This window comes from Theropithecus gelada, chromosome 1, assembly GCF_003255815.1.
Source record: "Theropithecus gelada isolate Dixy chromosome 1, Tgel_1.0, whole genome shotgun sequence".
In the NCBI taxonomy this organism is placed as follows: domain Eukaryota; kingdom Metazoa; phylum Chordata; class Mammalia; order Primates; family Cercopithecidae; genus Theropithecus; species Theropithecus gelada.
In genome coordinates this window covers 197,388,576-197,416,180 of record NC_037668.1, presented here as the reverse complement: position 1 = coordinate 197,416,180, position 27,605 = coordinate 197,388,576, and the positions used below count along the sequence as shown (strand labels likewise).

The window sequence follows — 27,605 nt, the reverse complement described above, 5'->3', positions numbered from 1 at the left end:
GGGAGGGAGGGAGGGAGGGAGGGAGGGGGGGGGAGGAAGGAAGGAAGGAAGGAAGGAAGGAAGGAAGGAGGAAGGAAGGAGGAAGGAAGGAAAAGAGAGAGACAATAAAACCAATACAATTAAAACTTTTAAAAAGAAAAGAGGCCGGGTGCAGTTGCTCACTCCTGTAATCCCAGCACATTGGGAGGCCGAGGTGGGTGGATCACCTGAAGTCAGGAGTTCAAGACCAGCCTGGTCAACGTGGTGAAACCCCAACCCTACTACAAATACAAAAATTAGCTGTGTGTGGTGGCGGGCACCTGTAATCCCAGCTACTTGGGAGGCTGGGGCAGGAGAACTGCTTAGACCCGGGAGGCGGAGGTTTCAGTGAGCTAAGATCATGCCATTGCACTCTAGCCTGGGAGACAAGAGCAAAACTCCATCTCAAAAAAAAAAAAAAAAAAAAAGAAAGGAAAAGAACTAGAAACCATAATGCAAGACAAACCAATGGGTATGTTAAACAGCAGATTTAGCTAAAGAGAAAGATGATTAACTGAAAGATGATTCCTAGAAGAGAGGTCTGAGGAAATTACTCAGTATGCAGTGAGAAAAATTAAGAAATTGAAACTATGTAATAAAAGTCAAAATACAAGTCAAAAATACACGAAGAATGGGCTAAGAAAATCCAACGTGTGTCCAACAGAAGGGCAGCAGGTGAGGTTAGAGAGAATTAAAGGAGTAGACACTGTTGGCTACCTACCCAGCAACCATTCTCAGTTTTTTTCTTAACTGGCAGACCTCTGACTTTGTCTGGTGTCCAACCCTCCTCCAAGTGCCTCAGAGAAGGCTGATCTTATCCCTGGTTCTGGGATACAGATCCTGATTGGTCTAAATTAATCACCGTGTTCCCTTTCTTCTTGCAGTTCTGGCAGTCTCCTCTGTAGTTAGGCAGGAGGAAAAGTCTTTGATGAGGGGAAGGGGAAAGAGTTTTGGGTAAAGCTGCTTTGATCTCACAAAGACACAAGGAAGACAAATCTCTCTAATGACCCTAGAGGCAAAGACAGAAAGGGAGCCTGGAGCTGTGGCAGCCATCTTGAGACAATTAGGGATGCGAAGCCAACATGCTGAGCGTGGCTGAAAAGAAAGGCTGATCCTTGGGTTAACAAATTAATAAATCCTGAAGTCACCTTTCTCCTGGTTTTTTGTTATGTGAAGTAATACATTTTTAAAAACTGTTTTTAAAGCTATTTTGAGTTGGGTTTCTGTTACTTGAGTCAAACATATCCAACCTACTAGGGTTAACAAGAATTTAGAGGTATGATTGAACATTTTCTAGGATTAAAAAAATACACGAGTCCTCAAATTGAAAGAACATAACAAATTCTGAAAATAATTTTTTTGAAAGCCTGCATCAAGACACATCAGAATAAAAAATGAAAACACCAACATACAGAGAAACGGAAAAAGCCAGAAAACAATGGAATAATATCTAAGGAAAAGAACCTTTGCTCTAAAGTTCTATAATATCATTCAAAAGAAGGTAAATATACTTTTGGGGTGAACAAAACCCGAATAGTTAACTAATGACAACTCTTGAGTGATCTGCTTAAGGATACATTTCACGAAGAAGGAAACAATCCACAGACAAGAGGTAGGGTACAAGAATCAATTGTTAGAAAAAAATTTGGGCTAGGCGCGGTGGCTCACACCTGTAATCCCAGCACTCTGGGAGGCCGGGGTGGGTGGATCATGAGGTCAGGAGATCGAGACCATCCTGGCTAACACAGTGAAACCTTGTCTCTACTAAAAATGCAAAAAATTAGCCGGGTGTGGTGGCGGGCGCCTGTAGTCCCAGCTACTCGGGAGACTGAGGCAGGAGAATGGCGTGAACCTGGGAGGTGGAGCTTGTAGGGAGCCGAGATCGCGCCACTGCACTATAGCCTGGGTGAGAAAGTGAGACTCCGTCTCAAACAAAAAAAGAAAAAAAATTGGTAAATATGTAGATAAATCTAAATAGGAGCAATAAAAAATAAAATTTAGGCCCGGTGCAGTGGCTGATGCCTTTAATTCTAGCACTTTGGGAGGCCAAGGTGAGCGGACCACTTGAGGTCGGGAGTTCGGGACCAGCCTGGCCAACATGGTGAAACTCCATCTCTACTAAAAATATAAAAATTAACCAGGAGTGGTGGCGGGTGCCTGTAATCCCAGGTACTCAGAAAGCTGAGGCAGGAGAATCACTGGAACCCAGCAGGCAGAGGTTGCAGTGAGCTGAGATCGCACCACTGCACTCCAGTCTGGGCGACAGAGCAAGACTCCGTCTTAGCAAGCACACCAGTGACCTGAGAATCAGAGAGCCCAGAATTGGCTGCCGTCTTTCAGGCCTTCTGGTCCAACATTCCCCAGGAGACAGAGGAGGAATGTGGGCCTAAGAGCTGCCCACCCAGCGAAATTCAAAATCCCAGTCTCTGACAGGAGGTCTGGAGTAGGGAAGGCACAAGCCTCAGCAAATCCCTCAGGGTGTATCTTTAAAGAACAAGAGAAGTGGTTTGGAATGCCCCTGCCAGAGAAGGCTTCCTGGCGGGCAGCCAGCTTACCCAGGGCCCAACAAGCCAGGGCCCATTGAATGGAAGCAAGCTCAAGTGTGACTCACATTTCCACTCTCTGGGGCTGTTCTGCTGCCAGACACAAAGGTGCTTCAGAACTCCCACACTCACTACATCCTGCCCTGGCCAAGTAAATCACCTTGCACTGCTTCTCCGAGAAACAGCTAGACGAAGTAAACCTATCAGAAATTATCCCTGAGAAAGAGAGCTATCCCTCTCAGACAGGTCATCAGAGAAGGTGATCACTAACTCATCCTTGCCACCACAGCTCAAAGTATTGTGGTCACTCCTCTTTTGGAATTGTCTTCAGTCTTCTTGTGCATTTCCAGAGATAGTAAATTGTCTGCTGGATTAGACTACTGGCAACGGCTTCAGGTCAAAGTCAAATCTTATCACTCAATTCAGTAATTAATACCATTTTGTAATCAGTCCAAGGGCCCATCAATGATAGACTGGATAAAGAAAATGTGGTACGTATGTACCATGGAATACTATGTACACATAAAAAGAACGAGATCATAGTCTTTGTAGGGACAAGGATGGAGCTGGAGACTGTTATCCTTAGCAAACTAATGCAGAAACAGAAAACCAGATATCACATGTTCTCACCTATTAGTGGAAGCTAAATGATGAGAACACAGAGAGGAACAACAGACACTAAGGCCTACTTGAGGGTGGAGGATAGGAGGAGGGAGAGGAGCAGAAAAAATAACTATTAGGTACTAGGTTTAGTACCTGGGTGACAAAATAATTGCACAACAAACCCCTGTGTTATGAGTTTACCTGTATAACAAACCTGCACATGTACCGCTGAACTTAAAAGTTAAAAAACAAAAATCAAAAACAAGGCAACACTAGAGTATTGAGACAGGTATCTGTTGTGTTTTATAAACTGCTTTGCATGGTAATATCCAAGAAATAATTCCAGAAATGCCTTGAGCTTCAAGGACAGAATTACTACAGCATAAGGCTAGGTTCTTTCTATTATTTATTGTGCAAATCTGGGTTATTTTGTGGTCTCACATTTTTACCTAAAACTCTTTCATTTTGATTGACTTAAGGTAAAAATTTCTTCCTGATCATATTGCTGTTGCCCTGCACTTGTCAGAAAGACTGTGTGGCCCTGATGGTTAAGAGCACAAATGCCAGTCAGGCGCTGTGGCTCACACTTGTAATCCCAGCACTTTAGGAGGCCGAGGCGGCTGGATCATGAGGTCAGGAGTTCGAGACCAACCTGGCCAACATAGTGAAACCCTGTCTCTACTAAAAATACAAAAATTAGCCAGGTATGGTGACACACACCTGTAATCCCAGGTACTCATGAGGCTGAAGCAGGAGAATTGCTTGAACCCAGGAGCCGAGACTGCGCCATCTGCCTAAGAGACAGGGTGAGACTATGTCTCAAAAAAAAAAAAAAAGGCACAGATGCTAAAGCCAACTGTCTGGATCTGAAGCCCAGCCCATCCACTTTTTAGCTACATAAGCCTAAGTAAAACAGTTGCCTTCTGTGTCCTTGTCTATAAAATGAGTATCATCTTCCTCTTAGAGCTATTGTGAGGACTGAGTTCATTTGTATAAAGTGCCTGGAGCAGCATCTGGTGCACAGTAACACTTCACTGCATGCTAGTGTTACCATTTGAAGAGTTTAACCTGATTTTACTTTGGGAAATGACCTATTTCTGGCCTACCCTTTTCAAATTTTTAGGCCATGTGATTTGGGTGAAGCCATCATCACTTGCAGCTCTAGGGGTCAGCTCAACTAGGGTGGCTAGAGAGTCTCCCTGATGGGGCTAGGGATGCTCACCTAACCCTAGGTCCAGGATTTTGGCGGGAAGCGTTGGAGGACAGGCTAGCTTACCACAGGGCTGGCAGTGTGACAAAGTACGAACCCAGGGTTGCATCAGCCGGCCATCTTTAACACTACATGGGAGGAGCTTACCAGCAAATAAAGCAGAGGATGAGAGCACAGGACAAAGGGATGGATAGGTGGGGGGGGACACAGGTGAATTCATCCACAAATGCTGATAAAAGGATTTGAGATTCTGAATCTTCTTTTTCTAGTTACATAAGCCAGTCACTTTTTTTCCTTCCCTTACACTAATTTTGCTGGGTTTCTATCACTTGCAACTTACAGAATCCTAATATTCTGATATATCATGATCTACATATCACATGTCAAGACTCCACCTCTTTGGACACTGCTACCAGAAGCCTTCCCTTTGTTAAGTGTAGGCCAACTCAAGCACAGCTCTGCCTGCCTCAGCCTCCTCCTTTTCCTCCTCTTTTTGCCATGGGCTCCTGGGCCCCCCTAGGAAGTAGACTCTTCTCATATGGAGGCATTGAGAAGCTCTTCACCCCCAGAGTGTGTCCCTTTAGGATCAGAAGATCTATGTCCCAGTTCACAAGCCACTGCAAGGAAAGTGAGACCTCCCCCATCTCCACAATGCCCCTCATATAGGAGGCCATCCAAGGGACAGCCTGAGAACCTGCAAATCACAGGCCTGGGATTACTGGTGGGGTGTGGTGGTCGGGAGGAGGCGGGTCCTCACGCCTCTCTAATGAGGGTCTCCTGCATAGGACAAGACACACCTGTCCTCTCCAGAAGTCTGCTCCAGAGAAAATAGGTTTTTTTTAAATCATAAAGGTCTCTTCTGATATCTTTAAATCTGCCTGAGTGAGGCAGTGTTCCATTTCCTCCTCCACAGGCTCCTTTAGAGCAGAATGCACCATTCCATTTCCACTCTGCGAATCCCACCATCAATTCTTACGAAGAGCGGACCAGCCTGACGCGCTGGGACCTCCAGCTGCCCTCTTCTAAAGAAATCAAGTGCAAACAGGTAGGTACATAGGCTGTTCAAATAAATAGTCCTCCAGGTGAGGAAAATCCCTCAACACCTCTTCCAACAAGCCTGGGGGAAATCATCCCACTGCCCATTTGGCCACACTCTTAGGGCCCCTTCATCTCAGCACCTCAAAGCACTTCACACACATCAGTCACTAACCGGGGCAGGGTGTGTGGTGGGGGTAGGCTTGGGAAGAAGGTTCTAATAACCACCCTGTAACTGAGATAAAGAAAGGGAACCCCTACTTTCATCCCAACCACAAACCAGGCCACACAGCTCGTTGAGAGGCAGAAAGAGATCATGGGCTCCCTGGGTGTCCACACCTATGTGTAAACAGCCAGGTGCGAAGGCTCCCTCCTGTGCTCCCTCCATGCTTCCCTGGCACTCGACCGAAAGTTGCCCCACAGATAGCAGGCACAAGGACATGGCCTCTGCAACCCCAGGGGCATGTACCCACCCAGCCAACCCAGAGTCTGTTGCAATGCACAGTGCTTTGGCCCTCTCCCCATTAGGGCACCACAAATCTAGCAATGTCTTTGTTCAAAACCTCTCACTTAACAAGTGCAGCAGGTCTGAGCTCTGATCTGCTTGGGAAAATGCACCGCGGGAAGGCAAAGAAGCTAGAGTCAGAACCCCAGATGGCCTCACGGACTTCTGAATTCTGAATTCGCCAGTGGGAGAGAACTGGCTTTGGTGCTCTCCACACATACATGATCAACTTGAGCACCTCACTGCCTTTCACAACATCCTTCTGCAAATGCCGCTGGAAGTCAGCAGTTTGGGGTTTCTCTCCAGCTTCTGCAGCTGACTGTGACCCTGTCCACAAGGGCATCAGCAGCGAGTCTATCAAATATTGTTCCAAATCCAAGCCCTTGGATTCTGGATATAGACATTCCCAAGGCTCAATCCTTAATCCATTCTTTTCTTCCTATGAGATTCCTTGAGAATTTTATCTATTTCCAGAGTATTGCTTAATTATTATTAATAATGACAGTATTTGCAAAACACAGTGTAATACATGACATACTATTACACACATCATCTCATTTGATTTTCTGAATAACTTTTACAGGTAGGGATGACTTCTCCCCCTTTTTAAAGAGGCAGCATGACATAATGGTTAAGAGCATGAGCTCTGAAACTAGAATGCCTGGGTTCCAAATCCCAGCTCTGCTACGTACTGCCTCTGTGGCCTTGACATGTTACTTAACCCCTCCCAGCATCAGTCTCCCCATCTGTAAAACAGGGATAATAGGAGTATCTACCTCATAGGATTGGTGGTAGGAGTCAATGAGTTAATATTTGTACTGTGCTTAGAACAGTGCTTAGTGCTACATGTTTGTTAAATAAATAAAATGGGGAAACTGAGGCTCAGAAAGGTTAAGCGACTACTTCAAGAAACCAGCAGATATTAGCCCTACAACTTGGTAATGTGCCTGTGAGTCTATTGTTTATCTTCAATCCGTCCATTCACCACAGCAGATGAGATGCTACAAGGTCGAGCCTCACTGTGTTGCAGACTCCTCACCACCAACCCCTTCCCAGGCCCTCTGCTGCAGCCAGCTGTGCCGCACTCTCCCATTTCCACTCTGCTTTTGCTTATTTGAAAGACTCTCCCTGTCTGTGGAATGAATGAAGATGTAGTAAGTATAAAGCATTTTATTGATCTATTGGGCTAATAATTCTATTTAAAAACAGAAAGAAAGAAACAAATAAGTGGGGTAGAGAAGAGATTGAGGCTCAGAAACAACACAGACAATATATCAAGTCACAGATGACCCTGGATTTGTCAGTGATTTCTTACAGATGACACCAAAGGCACGGGCAACAGAAAACAAAATAGACAAACTGGACTTCATGAAAAGTTTAAAATTTTGTGCATCCAAAGACATTATCAACAGAGTAAAAAGACGACAGCCCACAGATTGGGAGAAAATATTTGCAAATTATATATCTGATAAAGGATAAACATCCAAAATATATAGAGGACTCCTAAAACTCAACAAGAAAAACACAAACAATCCAATTCAGAAATAAGCAAAGGGTTATATTAGGTGAAGCAACTCTGACAAACACCATATAAGTGGGCACTAAATAATGTATGCACAGGGACATAGACTATAGAAGTGGTATAGAGTGTAGAGTGGTAGACGATGGAGACTCAGCAGGGTGAGGGTTAGGAAGGGGAGTAGATGAGGAGAAACAACTTAATGGGTACAATGTACGTTACTCCAGTGATGGATATGCTAAAAGCCCTGACTTCACCACTGTGCAATACATTCATGTAACAAAACTGCACTTGTACCCCTTAAATCCATACACAAAAAAATTTTCTACTCAGGAGGCTGAGGCAGGAGAATTGCTTGAACCCAGGAGGTGGTGGCTGCAGTAAGCCGAGATTGTGCCATTGCACTCCAGCCTGGGCAACATGAGTGAAACTCTGTCTCAAAAAAAAAATGTGTTAATAAAAGTTTTTCAATAAGCAAAGGACTTGAATAGACATTTTTCCAAAGATGAGTAAATGGCCAATAAACACATGAAAAGATGCTCAATGTCACTAATGATTTAGGTAAATGCAAATCAAAACCACAATGAGATATCACCTTCATACCCACTAGAATGGCTACTATCAAAAAGAAAAGAAAAGAAAAAAAGCAAATGGTGAGGATGCAAAGAAATTGCAACCCTTTTACGCTGTTGGCAGGGATGTAAAATGGTACAGCCACTGTGGAGAATAGTATGGCAGTTCCTCAAAAAATTAAACATAGAATTACCATATGATCCAGCAATTCTATTTCTGTGTATATAATGAAAAGAACTGAAAGCAAGGTCTCAAAGAGATATTTGCACACCAATATTCATAGCAGCATTATTCACAATAGCTAAAATGTAGAAGCAACCCAAATCTCCATCAAGGGCTGAATGGATTAGCAAATTGTAGTATATATATACATACATACATATTATTCAGTCTTAGAAAAGGAAGGAACTTCTGACATTTGCTGTAACATGGATGAAACCTGGGGACATACGCTAAGTAAAATACGCTAATCACAAAAAGACAACTATTTTATGATTCTACTTACATGAGGTATCTAGAGTAGTCAAAATTAGAAATACAAAGTAGAATAGTAGTTGCCAGGACCTGGATGGAGGGCGGAATGGGGAGCTGTGGTTTAATGGGAATAGGGTTTCTACAAGCTGGAGACTTCTGCAGATGGATGGTGGTGATGGCTGCACGACAAAATGAATGTACTTAATACCACTCAACTGTGCACTTAAAAATGGTTAAGATGGTAATATTTCTTGGCTCTGTGTCCCCACACATATCTTATCTCAAATTGTAACCCCCACATGTCAAGGGAGGGACCTGCTGGGAGGTGATCAGATCATGGGGGTGGTTTCCTCATGCTGTTCTCGTGGTAGTGAGGGAGTTCTCACATTGCTTCACTGGGTGCAAGCCCCAAGCCTTGGCAGCTTCCATGTAGTGTTGGGTCTGCAGGTGCACTGAAGATAAGAGATGAGCCTTGGGAACCTCCACCTAGATGTCAGAGGATGTATGGAAATGCCTGAATGTCCAGGCAGAAGTCTGCTGCAGGGGCAGAGCCCTCATGAAGAAACTCTACTAGAGCAGTGCAGAAGGGAAATGTGGGGTTGGAGCCCCCACACAGAGTCCCCACTGGGGCACTGCCTAGTGAAGGTGTGTGAAGAGGACCACCGTCCTCCAGACCCCTGAAAGATAGATCCACCGACAGCTTGCACCATGCATCTGGAAAAGCCGCAGGCACTCAACCAGCCCGTGAAAGCAGCCACAGAGGCTGTACCCCGAAGAGCCACAGGGGTGGAGCTGCCCAAGGCTATGGGAGCCCACCCCTTGCATCAGCATGCCCTGGATGTGAGACATAGAGTCAAAGGAGATTTTGGAGCTTTAAGATTTAATGACTGCCCAGCTGGGTTTCAGACTTGCATGGAGTCTGTGGTCCCTTTGTTTTGGCCAATTTCTCCCATTTGGAATGGGAACATTTACCCAATGCCTGTACCCCCATTTTATTTTGGAAGTAACTAACTTGCTTTTGATTTTACAGGCTCTAGGCAAAAGGGACTTGCCTTGTCTTACATAAGACTTTGGGCTTGGACTTTTTGGTTAATGCTGGAAGAAGTTAAGGCCTTGAGGGACTGTTGGGAAGGGATAATTGGTTTTGAAATGTGAAAAGGACATGAGATTTGGGAGAGGCCGGGGGAAGAATGATATGGTTTGGCTCTGTGTCCCCACCCAAATCTCATCTCAAATTGTAATCCCTCGAGGGAGGGACCTGGTGGGAGGCGATTGGATCATGGAGGCGATTTCCCTCATGCTGTTCTCATGATACTGACAGAGTTCTCAGGAGACCCGATGGTTTTAAAAGTGGCAGTTTCCCTGAGTGCTCACTCTCTCCTGCTGCCTTGTGAAGAAGGTATGTGCTTCTACTTTGCCTTCTGCCATAATTATAAGTTTCCTGAGGACTACCCAGCATGCAGAACTGTGATTCAAATAAACCTCTTTCCTTTATAAATTACCCAGTTTTAGCTATTTCTTTATTGCAGTGTGAAAATGAACTAATGCAGACAGTAAACTTTATGTTATGTGTATTTTATGTTATGTGTATTTTACCATAATTTTAAAATTTTGGAAGAAAAAACACATCTAGGCATCTTCTGTTTAACTTCTCTGTCCCACAGGGATTGGAGAGTCATGAAATGAAGGAAGCCAGCTATTTCCACAGCTTCTCACCCATTGTTAGAGATAAGATCCTTAGAAAACATCTAGTCTAACCTCCTCCTATAACATATGAGGAAACTAAGACCTTGTCTGGCATTAATTATTGCTCTCAAGGAACTAATACAGCAGTGACTTCCAAGGCCGAGCCCACTGAATAAAACCATTAATCATGCTGCGCCCACCCCAGCAAGTGGGACAACTCCCCAGGTGACATGGTAAAACAGAACTCTACTTTTTGTGAATCAACTCCCTCTGCAGTTTTTGTTGCGGCATGTAGGAAAATGTGAGGGACACGTAATCCTAAGCAAAACTGGGCTCTCAACCATAGACAGTCAGTGAATTTTTTAAAAGGACAACTGGCCTCTCTCCCAGGTCTCCACCTCTTATATTAAAAGCTGTCTTCACCCCTTCATGTTTCCCAGTCAGCACAGACAGCAGAGGTCCATGTCAGCCTCCTAGAAAATCCACAAGCAACGAGCAGGACTCGTGATGAAGACAGCTCACACTGGGGAGAGTCTCAGGTCCCCAGAGGAAAGCGCTTTAGGAATAGAGAAGAAAAAACAGCTGGGGATCCACACAGCTTTCTGTGACAGCTTTAGCAACCTGAAGATCAAGCAAGTCCTCACAGAAATCACTGTTTGAGCGACACATTAGGCAGGGATTTTTTCCTCTGGTAGCCCGCTGGCTGCCCCAGCCTCAACCACGTCATTCCCTCCGTGGGAGAGGGCAGAAATTCCAGCCCTTCCAGAGCAGGCGTGAGGAAGCCTCCACAGACACTGGCCCATGGCCTGGCCTCCCAGCAAATCCCTGAGGTGAAGCTGGGTCACAAAAGATCACAACTGCCCAAGGCTGTTGTAAGTCTGTTTGGCGCTGCTGCCAGAAGTGGCTGTGGTGTTTCAACGGGCAACTGTGCCAGGAGCCCCTGCTCAGATGGAGAGAAGCCAGTGCCACTCCCTGGAGCTCCAGACTCCTACCTCCGACCAACATCTCCACCTGCATGTCACAGCATTGCAAGCCTGTGTCCAAAACCAGATTTTGAGTCTTTCACCTCTCAAGCTGCTCTTCCTGTGTTCCTCCTCATTCCACGTGCGCCACCTCATCCTTCCAGTTGTGCAGGCCCTAGACTATGGAGTCACTCCTGGCTGCTCATTCTCTCATGCCCCGGACTTAGTCCATTAGCAAATCTACTGGCTCTAGGTTTGAAAAGTATCCAGAAGTCACCTTTGTCTTACTATTCTCTGCTACCACCACTCTCGACTAGGCTACATTTTCTCTGGATTATTAAAATAGCTTCCCACGAATCCTCCTGTTTCCACTCTTCCCCTTTTCTCAATACAGCGACCACAGTGAACCTGTTAAAACAGACATCAAAACAAGTCACGGCTTTGCTCAAAACCGTAAAAGCATTCCCATGTCACTCAGAGCAAGCCCAAAGTTGTTACCTAGACCTGCAGCTCCCTCCAAGGCCTGGCTCTCCATTACCACTCCAATCTCATAATAAAAATTACCTTTGATTCTTTCTACTCCAACGCACTGGCCTCCTATTTCTGAAACCCATCAAGCACATTTCCAGGTCAGGGGCTTTGCATTTGCTGTTTCCTGTGCCCAGAATGCCCTTACCTTTAACTCACCTTTTCAGCAGAGCCTTCCCCATCCATACTATGTAACACTTCATACCCACTCCAACACTTCCTGGCCCATCCCCTTCTTTGCTTTTTGTCCTTAGCACATGTGTGTGTCCTTATTTATCTTGTTAATGTCTTACTCTTTCACAAGACTGTAGGTTCCACAAGGGCGAGGAAATTTTGGTCTGTAAATTTTCTAATCAGCACCTAGAAAAGTGCCTGGCACATCGTAGATGTTCAATAATTGTGATGAATAAATATAGGAACAATGAGACACTAGACACCTTGACACACTAGGCATTTCCTGTTTACTCTGCAGAAGAGTAGCAGACACTATTCATTATCCAGCCAACATCCATTCTCCTCTTCTATCAAAAGAACCCTGATTTCATGTGGGGTACCAAATGTGCCTACAAAAATATACTGGCTTGGTTCAGGAATGGGGGCTCATGCCTATAATCCCAACACTTTGGGAGGCCAAGGCAAGAAAATTGCTTGAGCTCAGGAGTTCAAGAGCAGCCTGGAAAACACAGCAAGATCTTGTATCTGCTAAAAACCAAAGAAAGAAACAAAGAATTAGCCAGGCATGGTAATGCATACCTGTAGTCCCAGCTAATCAGGAGGCTGAGGGAGAAGGATGGCTTGAGCCCAGAAGGTCAAGGCTGCAGTGATCTACGATTGTACCACTACACCCCAGCCTGGGCAACAAAGCAAGACCCTGTCTCAAAAAAATTACATTTACACACACACACACATATACACATACACATTTGCTTGCATGGAAGCTGGAGTGGCCGTTAGACCCAGTCTACGAAGTGGTGGAAAGTCATTCCCCAATACAAAGGGACAGACTCAGCTGTGGCTTTTACCCTTCTTCTTTCCCTTTCTCCTGACTGGAACTCAAAGTCAATGCTTGAAGGTGAATGTGAAGAGCCATTTTTTGATCATGTAGCTGTAAGTCCCATGCAATAGAAAGCAGAAAATCCCTAAGGTGAAGCTGGGTCACAAAAGATCAGAACTGCCCAAGGCTGTTCCAAGTCCGTCTGATGCTGAAGCAGTCCAAGCTACTTAATGAACTGTGAAGTCACTACACCCAACCCCAGCTAGTCAACCCCTTTTTGGTTAAGTCCTGTAGCAGGGTTGCCTTCGCATGTTGTGAAAAGCAATCCTGACTTGACACACAGGTTGAAAGTGAGAAGAGAGGTGCTGAGGAAGGCAAACTGTGCTGTGATGAATATGATGATGCAGTCAGCTCAGCTGCTGGTAAGGATTGCTACCACCACATCTTCATCTGCCCATCCATCTCCCTCTTCCGTCCACCCTGTCCCATTCTCCTCAACCCCCAGTTCAAACACTGCTGCAACTCTAACTCGTATCCCTTTTTCCCATGATAACTCCAAATAAAATCAAACATTCTAATCATTGGAAGAAGAGGGTGTCCAGTTACAATTTCCCTTTCAAAAATGCACTAACACTCAAGCTAATCCTCAGGAAATGCTCCATTCTAGATAGCTGAGTTTTCTGAATTGGTCGAGTTTTATTAATACCACCCTGAAACTACCAAAACTCTTTAAGCCTTTAAGCAAAATTCATGAAAATCTATCACACATTTTTCTGTATTTTAAAATAAGGTATACAAAACATAATTTTCATAATAATTTGAGGTCGTTAAATGCCAAGATACGTGCAACTTTCACTTGGGAAAAACCTTAGAGAGCAATTCTAATGGGAGCATTTTCTTCTGGAACCTCAGAGAAGGTTGTTAGCATGCCCACAGTCACTCAGCTAGTGGGTTATCACAGTGAGTCATTATTACATGATCCAAAACACAGTGATTCCCTCAAGACTGGTAAAGGTCATTTATATGGTTTGGATATTTGTCCCCTGTAAATCCCACGTTGAAATGTGATCCCCAGTGTCGAAGGTGTGGCCTAGAGGTGTTTGGGTCATGGGGGCAGGCTTGGTGCCATCCCCATAGTAGTAAGTTCTTGCTCTATGAGCTCATGCAGAGGGTGGTGCTCCTCCCATTGCTCTCCCACTCCCTCTCAAGCTGTGTGCACGCCTGCTCCTCCTTTTGCCATGGGAGGCCTCACCAGAAGCAGATGCTGGCGCCATGCCTCTTGTCCAGTCTGCAGAACCATAAGCCAAATAAATTATTTTCTTTATAAATTACCCAGCCTCAGGCATTCCTGTATAGCAACACAAAATGGACTTATAACCAAAATGTTTTCCTCTTACATCAAATGTGTATTGCACATTCTCTGTCTCCTTTTTACACTTTCTCTGTAATTTCTTTCAACTTTCAGCTGCCCCTTTTCCCTATAAAAGTATACTTATCTGCAGTTTCCCTTGTCAAGCGTATTAAAGGTCTGCGTAAAGTAAATGCTAATATTATCCTGAGGGAGGGCTTCAGTGCAAAGTTCTCTGAGTACAGACTCTGTCAGATACAAGTCATTTCCTCCTGTGCCTTTGGGGAGGGCTCATTTGTTCCAGGAAACAGGGACCCTTGAAATAGTCTAGGGCCCAGAGTAGGACTTAATATGTTTTAAGTTATAGAAGGGAAACTGCTGAATTTAAACAAAAATTTAAACAAGACTCTTGAGTCCTGTTGGATTTTATACCATCAGAAAGGCCAATATGTAAGTGCAGACGAATACGTTTTATACTGAAAGACTTTCATTAGAATCTTTCAAAAGGCCAACTCCAGAAAATAAGAATTTTTTTGAAGAGACCATAGGTGTCAGTGCAGAAGATATTTGCATAGGCCTGCATAACATGTACAATTTCTTGATTATCTTATCTTGCTTCTCCCTTTTTTTCCCTTTTTTTTTTTTTTTGGAGACAGTCAAACCCTGTCGTCCAGGCTGGAGTGCAATGGCGCAATCTCAGCTCACTGCAATCTCCGCCTCCTGGGTTCAAACGATTCTCCTGCCTCAGCCTCCCGAGTAGCTGGGACTACAGGCGCCCACCACCAGGCCCAGCTAATTTTTGTGTTTTTAGTAGAGATGGGGGTTTCACCGTGTTAGCCAGGCTGGTCTCAAACTCCTGACCTTGTGATCCGCCCGCCTCGGCCTCCCAAGGTGCTGGGATTACAGGTGTGAGCCACCGCGTCCAGCCCTATTTTTATTTCCCCTATAAACTCTACTATGACACATCCTCCAAGTTAGGCATTCCCAAATTGTGGGTGGCAGCTACTGTGAAGGGTCTCCCAACCAAATATACCCCTAGCTGTCTGAAGACCAAATAAATGAGGTTGCACACATATGTAAACTATTATTCTGAAAATGTCTATAGATGCTATTGCGGTCAATATAATTCAAATTCCTTGCTTATGTTGTCATTCACTCACAGCAGCTTTCTGTAACTGAGCATTTTCTCCAGTTGAAGTGACACTAAAGGGCAGGAGAGGATGCACGCAGCCTGAGAGAGCTCGGAGGTCACCACCATAAGCCATTCCCTACCCCGGCCACTCACCTCCTTGTTGCCACTTATTTGAACACCATCTATCTCTAGTCCACCTTAAGAACTCTGAAGAGGCCTTTGCCTTTCCAGGAAATGCTACCTCTACAATGACCCTTACCATCTCTTCTGGTCTGCAGTTTGCTTTTTATATTTTAGTTATCCTTTCAGACATTCATGTCTTCTCATAACATAAGTATTGTTTTGTTTTGTTTTTTTGAGACAGGGTCTCACTCTGTCACACAGCCTGGAGTGCAGTGGAGTGATCATAGCTCACTGTAGCCTCAAACTCCTGGACTCAGGTGACCTTCCCACCTCAGCCTCCCAAGTAGCTGAAACTACAGGTGTGTGCCACCACACCTAGCTAATTTTTGTACTGTTTTTGTAAAGAGGGGGTTTTGCTATATTACCCAGGCTGGTCTCAAACTCCTGGGCTCAAGCAATCTGCCCACAGTGGCCGCTCAAATTGTTGGGATTACAGGCATGAGTCACCACACTCGGTCATAATACAAGATTTTATTTTAGGTGAGGATGTTTTCCCTTCCAGAAAGCTTATGAATGCTTCCTCAGTTTCCCCTTTGAATTCCCAACAGCACTCTGCATGTGGAGAAAACAAATATTTTATATTCCCCCTACACTAATATCCACTTAAACCTGATATCGAATAGAAAGAACATGGGCTTTGGAATCTTCACCAAACCCAGGTCTGAATTTCCTGTGACTGTGTGTGTGTCCCTTAACCTCTCTGAGACTCAATTTCTCCTAAGACAAAAAACAGAGTAGATATACCCTACTTTATACAACTGCCAAGAGGAATCTATGAGGTAATGAGGGTAAAAGTAGCAAGCAGAAAGTTGTCAGAAGATAAACTCAAGGAATGTTTACGAAAATTACTTAAGACATGAAAAGAAAACTCAATTCTTTTTTTCCCTTTCAAATTTTAATTAAAGCTGGCCGGGTGCAGTGGCTTACGCCTATAATCCCAGCACTTTGGGAGGCTGAGGCGGGTGGATTACCTAAGGTCAGGAGATTGAGACCAGCCTGACCAACATGGTGAAACCCCGTCCCTATTAAAAATACAAAAATTAGCTGGGCATGGTGGCAGGCGCCTGTAATCCCAGCAACTCAGGAGGCTAAGGCAGGAGAATACTTGAACCCGAGAGGCAGGGGTTGCAGTGAGCCAAGATGGCGCCACTGCACTCCAGACTGGGTGACACAGTGAGACTCTATCTCACAAAAAAATAAAAATAAAAAAAATTTTTTTAAATTGTAGTTAAAGCCAAAGAGATTTCATTCAACTACTCTATTAGTCCATTTTTACAGTGCTGATAAAAATATACCCAAGACTGGGAAGAAAAAGGTTTTACGGTTTAAGAAAAAGGACTTACAGTTCCACATGGCTGGGAGGCAAGGAGGAGCAAGTCACATCTTACATGGATGGCAGCAGGCAAAAATTCCCATTTTTGAAACCATCAGATCTCATGAGAGTCATGCACTATGAGAACAGCACAAGAAAGACCCACCCACTCCCATAATTCAATCACCTCCCACTGGGTTCCTCCTATGACACATGGGAATTGTGGGAGTTACAATTCAAGATGAGATTTGGCTGGGAACACAGCCAGAACATATCAACTACTTGTTGATAAGGAAGAGATGAAATGGAAGACAGAAAAGATGCATTGCAAGGGAATGCAAAATGGAAGTGTCTTTGACTCCGTAAGGGGTTCAGGGCCTCAAGATTTGAAGCCCCACTATAGGAAGATGCCCCCTCCCAGAACTGGGCTGCTTCAGCTACCACACAGATGCTCAGGCTGAGGGTTGTGGGCACCCAGGTAAGCAGCTGACTGAGAAAGATGAAATTTTAATTTACCTCCACCTGTAACTGTGGGGCTGATATTCCATGCTTCCTTTGGCTCAAAACCCCTTCCCTGAAATTGCATATATTTTCTTTTTAAGCAGAAGAGCTGAAATGACATAAGTGAAAAGAATGAGGTTAGCTGGGGAGGGTCTGAAAATGTCCAAGCAGAAGACACTAGATAACAATCAAACCCACTCCCTACCCCACTATCCTACATCACTAGTTTTCAATCCCCCTTCTCCAGATCCCACACATCTGGATATGCCTGGAGACATTTTTGGCTGTCACACCTGGGGGATACTATTGGCATCTAAGGCTAGGGATGTTGCGGAACATTTTACAATATACAAGATAGCTCCCAACAACAAAAGAATTATCTGGTCAAAAATGTCAATAGTGCGGAGGTTGAGAAAACCTGCTCTAAGTGAACAATTTGGGTTCATTCTTCTCATTCTGTTTTTTACTGTATGTACTTAATAAACAGATCAAGAAAAATAAAACAGGCCCTTCCATAAACAAAAACATACACATGCTCTGAGAAGATAAGAGATGGAAGCTGTGCTGAGAACAAGACTGAGATGATTACTTCTATCACAAGATAAACAATAATGACTATGTGAATTGGTTTTTATCCTTAATTATTTTTTATTTATTATCCTCATCGAGCCAGGCAAACCAAGCCCATATTGCTAAAACTGAGAATATTATTTTTAAACAGTTAAAAGGAGTACATTTTTTTCTGATGGCCATATGTGAGACAGATGCCTCAGGCACAGGGCTGTCCCCTCCCTCCCTCACCATGATAGCCACACTGCCACTGGTTTCTGGACACTCCTATATTCTTGTTTTCCCATTCCTCACTGAACTACACAAAATATGTTTACTGCTCCGTGCCCAGCTCGACTCTACAGCTGGGGCATAGCCCTGAACAAGACATGCTCAAATCTCTCCCATCCAGAAGCTTACATTTTGGAGGTGGGGACACGGACAGTAAACAAATAAACTTAAAAAATAGGAAACAATTCTGGGTAGTAAGTGCAGTAAAGAAAGATCAAACAGGGTAAGTGGAGAGGGAATGGGTGTCTGGGTTGGGGGTGGGTCATCAGGGAAGGCTCTCCGAGGACACGACATTTGAGCAGAGACCAGAAAATGATGCGAGGGAATCTCGGGCAGGACAGGGGAGAGCCCTTGCAAAGGCCCTAAGGCTGGAATGAGCTCGGTGTGTTTAAGGATTAGCAAGAAAGCTGGAGAAGAGTGAGGAAGAGAACAGCAGACTTTGGAGACAGTCGGGAGCCAGATTACAAAAAGCACTGCAGGCGTGGAGAAAGAGTATGGATTGGATTCTACGTGTGAGAGGAAGCCACTGGAGAGACATGACTGACTGACGTTTTCAAGAGGTCACTGTGCCTGCTGCTGGGTGAAGGGTGGACTGCAGGGGGCAAGCGTGGAGGCAGGGACCCTAGTTAGGAGGCCACCGCTGTGGCCCAAGTGGAGACAAAGGCTTGGACCAGGGTCATGGTAACAGAGGTATTAAGAAATGTTTAGATTCACTAATCTCCTTAAAGATGCCAACATTTTGGAGCTAAAAGAGGTCTTCGAAGTAACTCATTCTAGTCTATCATTTTACAGATGACAAAATGAAAGCCCAAAGGGCTGAAATGTGTTACCCACAGTCATAGATCTAACTACTGACAAAGCACAAATTTCCTGACTGCCATCACTACACCCTCTGCCCTGACCTGGCCAACCCAGGGCTGAGGTGGGCAATGCAGAGACAGGTAAGCACAGGAGTCCTCTAGAGGGTAGTCCTAGCTAAGGTCAAAATAAATGACTCTTTGCTTTGGGCAAGGTCACCATAACATCCTAGCCAAACCCAATGGGCCCTTATTGAGCTCTCGGCAGCATCTGACACTTCTGACTCCTTTCATTTTTTTGAGACTCCCTCTTCCCTTGTCTCCCCTGAGCTCCTCTCTCCTGTTTCTCCATCCTTTGGTTCCCTACCAGTCTTGCTTACTGCTAATCATCCTACGCCGTAAGTGCTGCAGTTTTCCAAGATGCCCTCTGGGGCACTATTCCTTTCTCATCTACAGAGGAAATTAACTGTCAGCCTCCTCAATATCTCTTACCCTTGTCCAGCAGTTGCTCCTCTGGAGACGCACCCTTTTCACACACCGCATCCATGTGGCATCATGGATGGGGACACATGACCTATGCCTTGCCAGTCAGCATCTTCCAACTTCCTCTTACGTAATGACAGTGTTGCTGAAACAGCTGGGAGGATGGTATCCCTTTCACATTGGATTTGAACCTGCAGCTTTCCCCCTTGCCAGAGCTGCTGGGGATCACCACACAGAATCTTAGCATAAAGGTCAAAAACCAGGGAGAAAATGGGTCCTCTTAAAAATCACTTGAACCCTGAACTCACACCAGAAGCCAAATACACTCGAGCATTTTAATGACATGAGCCAATAGCTTTCCTTTTTGCTTAAGTGGATTTGAACTGGATATTCTACCACTTGCAAAAGAAAGAATCCTATCTGATACCTCTTCTCACTATATGCTCCCTCTCTATGCCCACTTAAACACTGATGACTCCAAAATCTCCATGTATAGCCTAGAAACTCTTTGGTGCTCCAGAATCACATCCACCCACCTTGTAGATGTTGTCTCCCATATGTCACACTCAGGCACCTCAGATATAACATGCACAAAATGGAATTCACATCTCTGCTGCTACCATCCCACTATGCTATTCCTCATGTTTTTCTCTACCCTAGATAAAACATCACCACCCACCCAATCTCTCAGGAGAGAAGCCTAGGACATCCTAGGCCACTCCTTAAGGGAATCCTGATGGGGCTTAGGCCCTGACTGACACTTTCTGACTGTGTCACCAGGGGTGTATTAATGAACATGTCTGAGCCGTGGATTTCCATACTGACTCTCTAGGATTGAATGAGATAACGTAAGCAATTGGTTCCATTTCCTATCACAGACTTCCAGTGCATCACTAGTTCTAAGTCAAAACTTCATCCTCACTGCCATTACCCCAGCTCAGAGCCTCACCATCTTTTCCCTGGACTATTAACAGGCGTTTCTCTCTTCTTCATATCTTCGATCTCACCTGCCCTGCACCAATCTCTCCTCCCAATTATTGCCAGCCTGATTGGCCCCTACACAGCCAGACCATTTCATGCTATTCCCTGCCACCTGCAGAATTTATTCATTTGCAGATACCCTCTACCTCGACCATCCTGAATTCTCACAGTTCTCCAAACACTCACTGTTGTTCTCAACTCTGTGGCTCTGTACACTGTTGTCACCGCCCAGAATGCCATCTCTCCCTCCTCACCCACCTGGAGAAGAGCTCATCCTTAAGACTTGGTTAGAAAAAGAAAAAATAAAAGTTACTATAAAAGTCAAAGAAAATATAGATTGGCTAAAGTGACAAGGAGGAAAAATACATAAAGGAAAAGCCAAAATTTAAAATATTTTTAAATGGAGAAAAGCAAAGAAAGAATGGAGAGAAAAGAGAAAATTTAGGAAAATGTACTCTTGAAATAGGAGGGGACTTCCTAAGCAGGACAGAAAACATGAAAACAGAGAAAAATGATAGAGATTTAACTTCATAAAAATTAAATGCTTCTGGACAATCAAAGGTACAATAAGCAAAGTTGGGGGAGAAGACATAAGGATATTTGATTTATTAACAAGAAAAGGATTAAAGTCCAGAATTTAGAAAGAGCCTCACAAGTTGATGAAATTACAAACAGCTCAGTTAAAAAAATTGGCAAAGAATTTGATGGAGGAATTAGAGGAAGTGTAAGCAATCAATTTAGGGTAAACTTGGAAGAATACATCAGCATTTAAAATGCACATAACTGGCCGGGCGCGATAGCTCAAGCCTGTAATCCCAGCATTTTGGGAGGCCGAGGGGGGCAAATCCCCTGAGGTCAGGAGTTTGAGACCAGCCTTGCCAATATGGTGAAACTCCTGCTCTACTAAAAATACAAAAATTAGCCAGGCGTGGTGGCACACACCTGTAATAAAAATAAAATGCACATAACTGATATAAAATGGTCTCCAAGATCTAGGTTAAACTTTTCTAATGCCCTATGTAGAACAGGGCATATAATATGCTATCATATTTATTTCTGAAAGAGAGAAAACAGAAGGTACATTTTTGAGTTTGTTTGTGTTGTGGTTGTTTGTTTGTTTGTTTTTTAAGACGGAGCTTTGCTCTTGTTGCCCAGGATGGAGTGCAATGGCACGGTCTCGGCTCACTGCAACCACCACCTCCCGGGTTCAAGCCATTCTCCTTATTGGTCAGGCTGGTCTCGAATTCCTGACCTCAGATGATCTGCTGCCTCAGCCTCCCAAAATGCTGGGATTACATATAGGCATGAGCCACTGCGCCCAGCCGAGAAGGTACATTTTATTTGCTTGCAGGTGCATGGACTATTTCTGAAAGAATGCACAAAAACTGGTAAAATTAGTTATATCCAAAAAAGGAAAAAGAGGGCTAGGAAAGAGGAGTGGGAGGGAGATGTTGCCTTTTATAACTTTTGAATGCTATACCTTTCCAATTCACTACTTACTCTCAAACAAATAACCTTAAATAAATACAGTAAATAATTCAGTCTCTTTTTCTACACAATCTTCCAGACCTAAAGAAACAAAGAGAACTCTGCGTAAATAACCACTTAAAATGTACATTTCCTTTGATCGACAAATCTCACATCCAGGAACAATTTTTACCCAGAAATATTGTACATGTACACAGATAAAGATACACAGAAAATCTACATTAAGTTGGAAGCCAATCTAAGAGTCCATCAATAGGGGAATGTTTAAATAATTTATAGGAAACCGACACTATGAAATACTATGTTATTATTAAAAAGAGTGAAGTACAATGTATCTGTTATTGTTACTGAATGACTTCTAAGTCACACTGTTAAATCAAAAAAATAAACCACAGAGCATTATTATATAACCCCATTTATGTTTTTCTTTTTTTAACAGACAGAGTCTTACTATGTTGTCCATGCTGGACTTGAACTCTCAGGCTCAAGCAATCCTCCCACCTCAGCCTACCAAGTAACTGGGACTACAGGTGTGCACCACCATGCCCAGCTTCATTTATGTATTTTTTCAAGTATATTCAATATATTCAGGTTGGTCCTAAAGTCAGAAATGTAGACAATACTATTTTATCATGTTTTATATAATATCAATAAACTATATATTCGCCTATGTTTCCAGGCTTGGTGAGCGTATTAAGCACATTGAAAAAGACCTAAAAAGATAGACATTTACAGTGATTATCTCAAAGGTGGGGAGAAGGAATAGAGAAGAGGTGGAAGGGAATTTAATTTATTTTCCTATATGTGACTATGTTTTAAAAATATTTTACAGCTCTTAGTTTTGAAAAATTACTATATTCCATGAATGCTTTACATTATTTACCTAAGGTCACAAGTTTATAAGGGGCAGGGCTGGGAGGTAGGCTGACTTCAGATCGTGCTCTTAACACAGTGTTCTCTCACCCATTGCTTGAGTATAAAACAAACACAAACCAAAATAAAATTGAAATATACCTCCTCATGTTTTACCCCTGGCCAACTGCAAATTCTTTCATGCTCCAGCACTCCCTAAACATATTTGCCATGAATGCCGTCCTCTCCCCTGCTGAGCACATAAAATGTGCAAGGAAATAGATTAAAACTAGTTGTAAGCCTTTTCTCTTGGTGTAGAAACAGAATCATAGATGAGTACTGGGTGAATGAATGAAGTATGGAGTCATAAAGTCAATCCCTCCTCCAAACTCCAGGTAGCATTGATAGCTATCTCTAGTTCTGTTGATGTTTTTTGTTCTTATGCAAAAACAGCAAGAAGACACCATTTCTCCCCTGCTGTCATGCTTTACTGCATCTCAGAATGACAGTCAGAGCTTCCAAAGGTCTCACACAGAAGACGCAAAAGGGCAGTCTGCAGGTCACAAGCAGCCTGCACACATAATTTGGTTAAACTGCATGCACATTTAAAAAAAATGTTTTGAATCAGTTGCTATCTTTAAAAACATATGAAGCTTTTTTTCCGTAAAAATTTACAGCTTCCCCCAAAACTAAGATCAGGCAACCATGTGATGGAGCCCTACCGCACCTGCAGCTGCCCCCTTACTGGAGACAGGCTTAGCAGCACACAGCTCCCACTCAGCCCTCCTGTCCACCAGCCTCCTGCACTCAGGCTTCCTGACTGGTCCCGACTGGCAGTGGAGTTTACACCACAGAACTGTACCTCCTCTTGCTGACATTTAGGTCAGCTCCAGTTCAGCCCATTCTTTCTTTCTCGGAACCCAAACAGAGAGCTCACAGCCCTCTGACCACACAGTGCTCCTTCACCTCTCAGAGGACTCCCAGTGCACCAGGCTGCAACGCAAAGAGAACGGTTTGGATATCGTTGCGGCCTTGGATTTACTTCCAAAATGTCAAGCAGGCCTCTTAATGAGGGATCTCTATTCTTGATGTTATGGTGGTGGAGCTACAGGGCAGGGAGAAGCCCTGAGTTAAAGGACCCACCTGTGTGCCATCAGGAAACCACGTGAAAAGCATTACCAAGGCAAAAGATCTGAGTTCAATCTGGGCTGCTTACTTAGCTGGGCAAGAATGCTTCATCTCTCCTGAGCCTCAGTTTCCTCACCTATCAAATGGGCTAGCAGAGCTTCACAAGGCTGTTGTGTGAAGGAAGAAGTGTATATGAAAGTGCTTGTAAGCACCCAAGTATAAAATAAGACAGGTGTGGAGGAGGACCGGGAGAGGTGCTCTGGAAGAAGTAACAGAAATGGGTGCCATGGATTCCAGTTACAGTTGAAGAGCCTCTTTCTCTGTGACCTGAGGTCCCTCCCATCTCCTCCTTCTGCCCTGAGGGCCTGAAAAATGCCTCTCTTCACTTGCTCCCAGTAGCTGCAGTAAAATAGATTACAAGGGAAAACCGCCTATTCCCCCGAAGCAGTAGCTCTCCAGAACTCATCTGGAGGTCCAGGTCACTAGGGGAGAAGAGGCCGGGCTGAATCCACGCCTGGCTCCACGGAGGAGCCACAACGATGGCCATCCTCCCCCAGCCCCTAGCACGCTGAGACAGGCTCACCTGAGGTTATCAGTGTCTCCACTGGACAATCAAGGAACTGAGGTTCTTTCCCTCCAAAACCACACACCTCCTCACGGCTTCACAGGGAGGAGGATCAAATGACCTGCTCTTGAAAGCACTTTGCAAAAGGGATGAAAGGTACAATAACGAGCAAAAATAGCCTCCAAGATGTGATATAAAGCGATGCCAATGCGCAGCTGTGTGGTTACTGGTAAGCAGACCTCCGGGAAGCACAGGAGACACCCCACTTATCCCACAGACGTTCTCATCCCACATGCCTTTGTCCAAAGGTTGCACGGGGGTTAAGCTTGGCCCAGAAGGCGCCGAGGGCCGGTCAAGTCCTCCCCTTTCCAAGAACCAGCCGAATCTCCCTCCCGCAGATCTGAGAGGCAGAGCCGCCCACCCCGCGGCGCCGGGCCACTTCTGGGCGCGCCATCCGCCGTCCGCCCAGGCTCGGGGAGACAGCGCCCTGAGTCCCGGCTGGGAGAAGGTTGCTCACCTGGTCCTCACGGATTCCAGCCGAGGGGCGTGACCGCCTCGCCCCACACCCTCTGCCCTGAGCGGGTCGTGAAGTCTCTTGGCCCCAGGGGGCGCGGCCCGCATCGGCCGAGTCCCGGGCACTCACCTACGCCCTCCCATCCAGCGGACTGGGTAGGGGGCCTCGGGCGGCGCCGGAGAAACAGGGGCGGGCTGCACCCAGTAGAATGGGGTGGGCCTCTCAGAAGCCCCAGGCCGCAGGGGAGGGGCGCGCCCCCAACATCTTCCCACAAAGAGCTCCAGCTCTCCAAAGCAAGGCGCAGTGCGGCCAGAGGACAGCCCCAACCTCTGAGAGGGGCGCGAAGAGAAGGGGAGCGCCGTGGGGGCGGGGACCCTTCCCGGCCCGCAACCTGAGCCCTCAACCCCGCACAATGAGTTTAGCCCGGCTCCATCCCGACCTCCCTCTCCGCCCGGGCCCGGGCCCGCGACCGCGTCCCACGCCGAGTGCTCACCGAGGAGCCGCTGCCGCGGCAGCTCAGGCCCCGGCCCAGCCGCCTCCCCGCCTCGGCCACCGCCGCCGCCGCTTCCTTCCTCCCCGCCGCGCTCCGGGACTGGAGGTTTCGGGTTTCAGCCCGCCGAGCCCCGCTTCGCTCCTCCCGCGGGCCAGCCACCAGCACGCGGACCCGGGCGAACGCAGGCCAAGTAACTTTGCGGCGCCCGCGCCCCGCCTTCCCCATGCCCGGCCGGGCCCCTCCGGCCCCCAAAGCCCCAAGCCGCCTCCCCGCGCCCCGCACCGCCCCGCCCCGCGCGGCTCCCGGCGCCCCTCCCCACCCGCGCCCCTTCCTTCGCGTCCGTCAGCTCGCCCGCCCTCCCGGCTGCTTCTTTCCCATTTCTTCCCACGAACAGCCTCGGCTGCTGCTCTTTGTCTCGCCCTTACCCTCTCGGCTCGCAGCACTTTTCTCCTGAAAACCTTTGTGGTCCCTAACTTAGGCCTTCCCTGTTCCCGTTCCTGCGTCCCAGTTCCAGCCGCTGGGACGTCCCCTTTTCCATGTCTCTCTGCATCACACAGACACTTTCAGATTCTTCCCGCAGGCTCCGCACAGTCCCATTCTCCTCCTCCAGTCCCGCCGTGGAAGATCCTGGTATCGCCTTTGCTGCTCACCTTTCATTCATCCAGCCGACGGGCACGAGCATCCATCTGCGTCCTGCCAGGCTCTGTCCCGGGCTCTGTGAATACCACAGTGAATCCGCCCCGGGGAGTGGGGAGTGGACGTAAACAGGTCTTCACACTGCTGCCCTGCACTCCCTCGGAGCCAAGAGGCCAGGGAGCAGTCATCACAAAACAAAGAGCGGGCGCTGTCAGCTCGGGGGACGGAACAGTTCCTTCTCAGAATGTTTGTTTTGCCTTCCTCACTCCCCACTTTCCCTGCCTGTCTCCAGCCTCCTACGTTTTCTATGCAGCAGTCTTAATAAGGGGATGAAAAGTTGAAGCACAGAGTAGAACTGCTAAAAAAGGAAAGAAGGAAGGACAAACAGGGCAACAAAATAATCAGGTAAGAAGTTATAAAGCCCAGTTCACTAAACTTCAGCAAAAGAAAAAAAAAAGACAAAAAAACCCTGGTGCTGTGCTTACAGCAGGATTCACATTCCTCTGAAATCCATCTGCTTTGATAAATACATTAATTATTCCCTTGTCTACAGATTGACACTGTGGGAGATGCTTCCTTATTATTAATATTATTGGGCCACTGAGGCACCATTTAGAACAGTAATTTACTGTCTGGCACCTACCAAACACCCACATTGCTCTGGGGACAAATGGGATAATGGGGAGAAAAAAGTAAATGGATGCCTTAATATTCCTATGGGATAAATGCTTTATTTGGTCAAAAACTGGAAACTGACACTCCACTTAGAGTCTAGGTCACCCGGCAAGCCAGACCCTTGAAGGAGCTTAAAGCTTTCTGTTCTTAAGAGTATTTTAGACACTTATTTTGAACTCCCTGTTATTTATTTAATTTACACTGGCTCAGCTGTCAGCTAAGCTCTATAAGCCTGAGGGAGTGAGTTAACCTTCCTGAGTCTCAGCTTATTCATACATAAAATGGGGATACTCATACCTTCCTATCTGTAGAGTTGAAAAGGTCAAATGAGGTCATGTAACTAAATCACCAGTGTCATAAATTCGGAGAACTTAAACCCTTTTGAAAATTGGTATTCACGAAAGGTCTGAAAATATATGCCACGGACTGGCATGGCAAGAATGAGAGTAAAAAATAAACAGTTACGGCTGTTTTGGCTCCATACCCATTCATGATGCAAAAGATGTCCTTCATACTGAACAACCTTTTCCCATACTTACTCTATTTCATTTTGAACTCTTCAACAGAAGACATTTTTTTTTTCTCCTGCTGCTCATTATCAAATACATTATTTATCACAAAGATTTTTCTTTTTTCTGAGCTCATAAGCTCAGAACTTACTGTGCATTCAGGGATAGAAATTGCTGCCAACAAATGCATTTTCAATTGCTGTCTTAAGATTTTTTTTTCCCTTCTGGAGCTAATATTGAGCTATGAGTGAATTCAGTCAGATGCAGAGAAAACAAACAAATTGTTATTAAAGTAATTATTTCACTGTATATCATTGTATAGGTGATAATTGTGAAAAACGTGACTGCTTTTGTGCAAGAATGTATTTTTTTTTTAGAAAAAGAGAAAGATACACACTAATTCTCCTTTCCCAAATTAGTTTAATAAACCATTCTGTTTTAGAGACATCCACAAAGACTTATAAACTAAAATGAGAGGCCTTGTCCAACTGAACCTCACATGTGTGTTGAATAATTTA

The 27,605-nt window shown here is 45.3% G+C and overlaps 1 protein-coding gene across 5 annotated transcripts in view; it reads right to left on the bottom strand.

The window, feature by feature from the left end:
• GPR161 (G protein-coupled receptor 161) overlaps positions 1-26,334 on the bottom strand; it is a 57,249-nt gene extending 30,915 nt beyond the window's left edge. For 2 of the 5 annotated variants that reach the window (XM_025364807.1, XM_025364819.1), the window contains exon 1: positions 25,693-26,334. Coding sequence is in view for 3 of the 5 variants with exons in the window: in XM_025364812.1 (XP_025220597.1) it covers positions 25,918-25,949 (32 nt within the window). In the remaining 2 variants the exon portion in view is untranslated. Of the gene's footprint in view, positions 1-23,429; positions 23,561-25,692 lie in introns of all 5 variants that reach the window. The other 3 variants (XM_025364801.1, XM_025364812.1, XM_025364795.1) reach the window with 2 other exon arrangements.
• Positions 26,335-27,605: the final 1,271 nt, after the last annotated feature.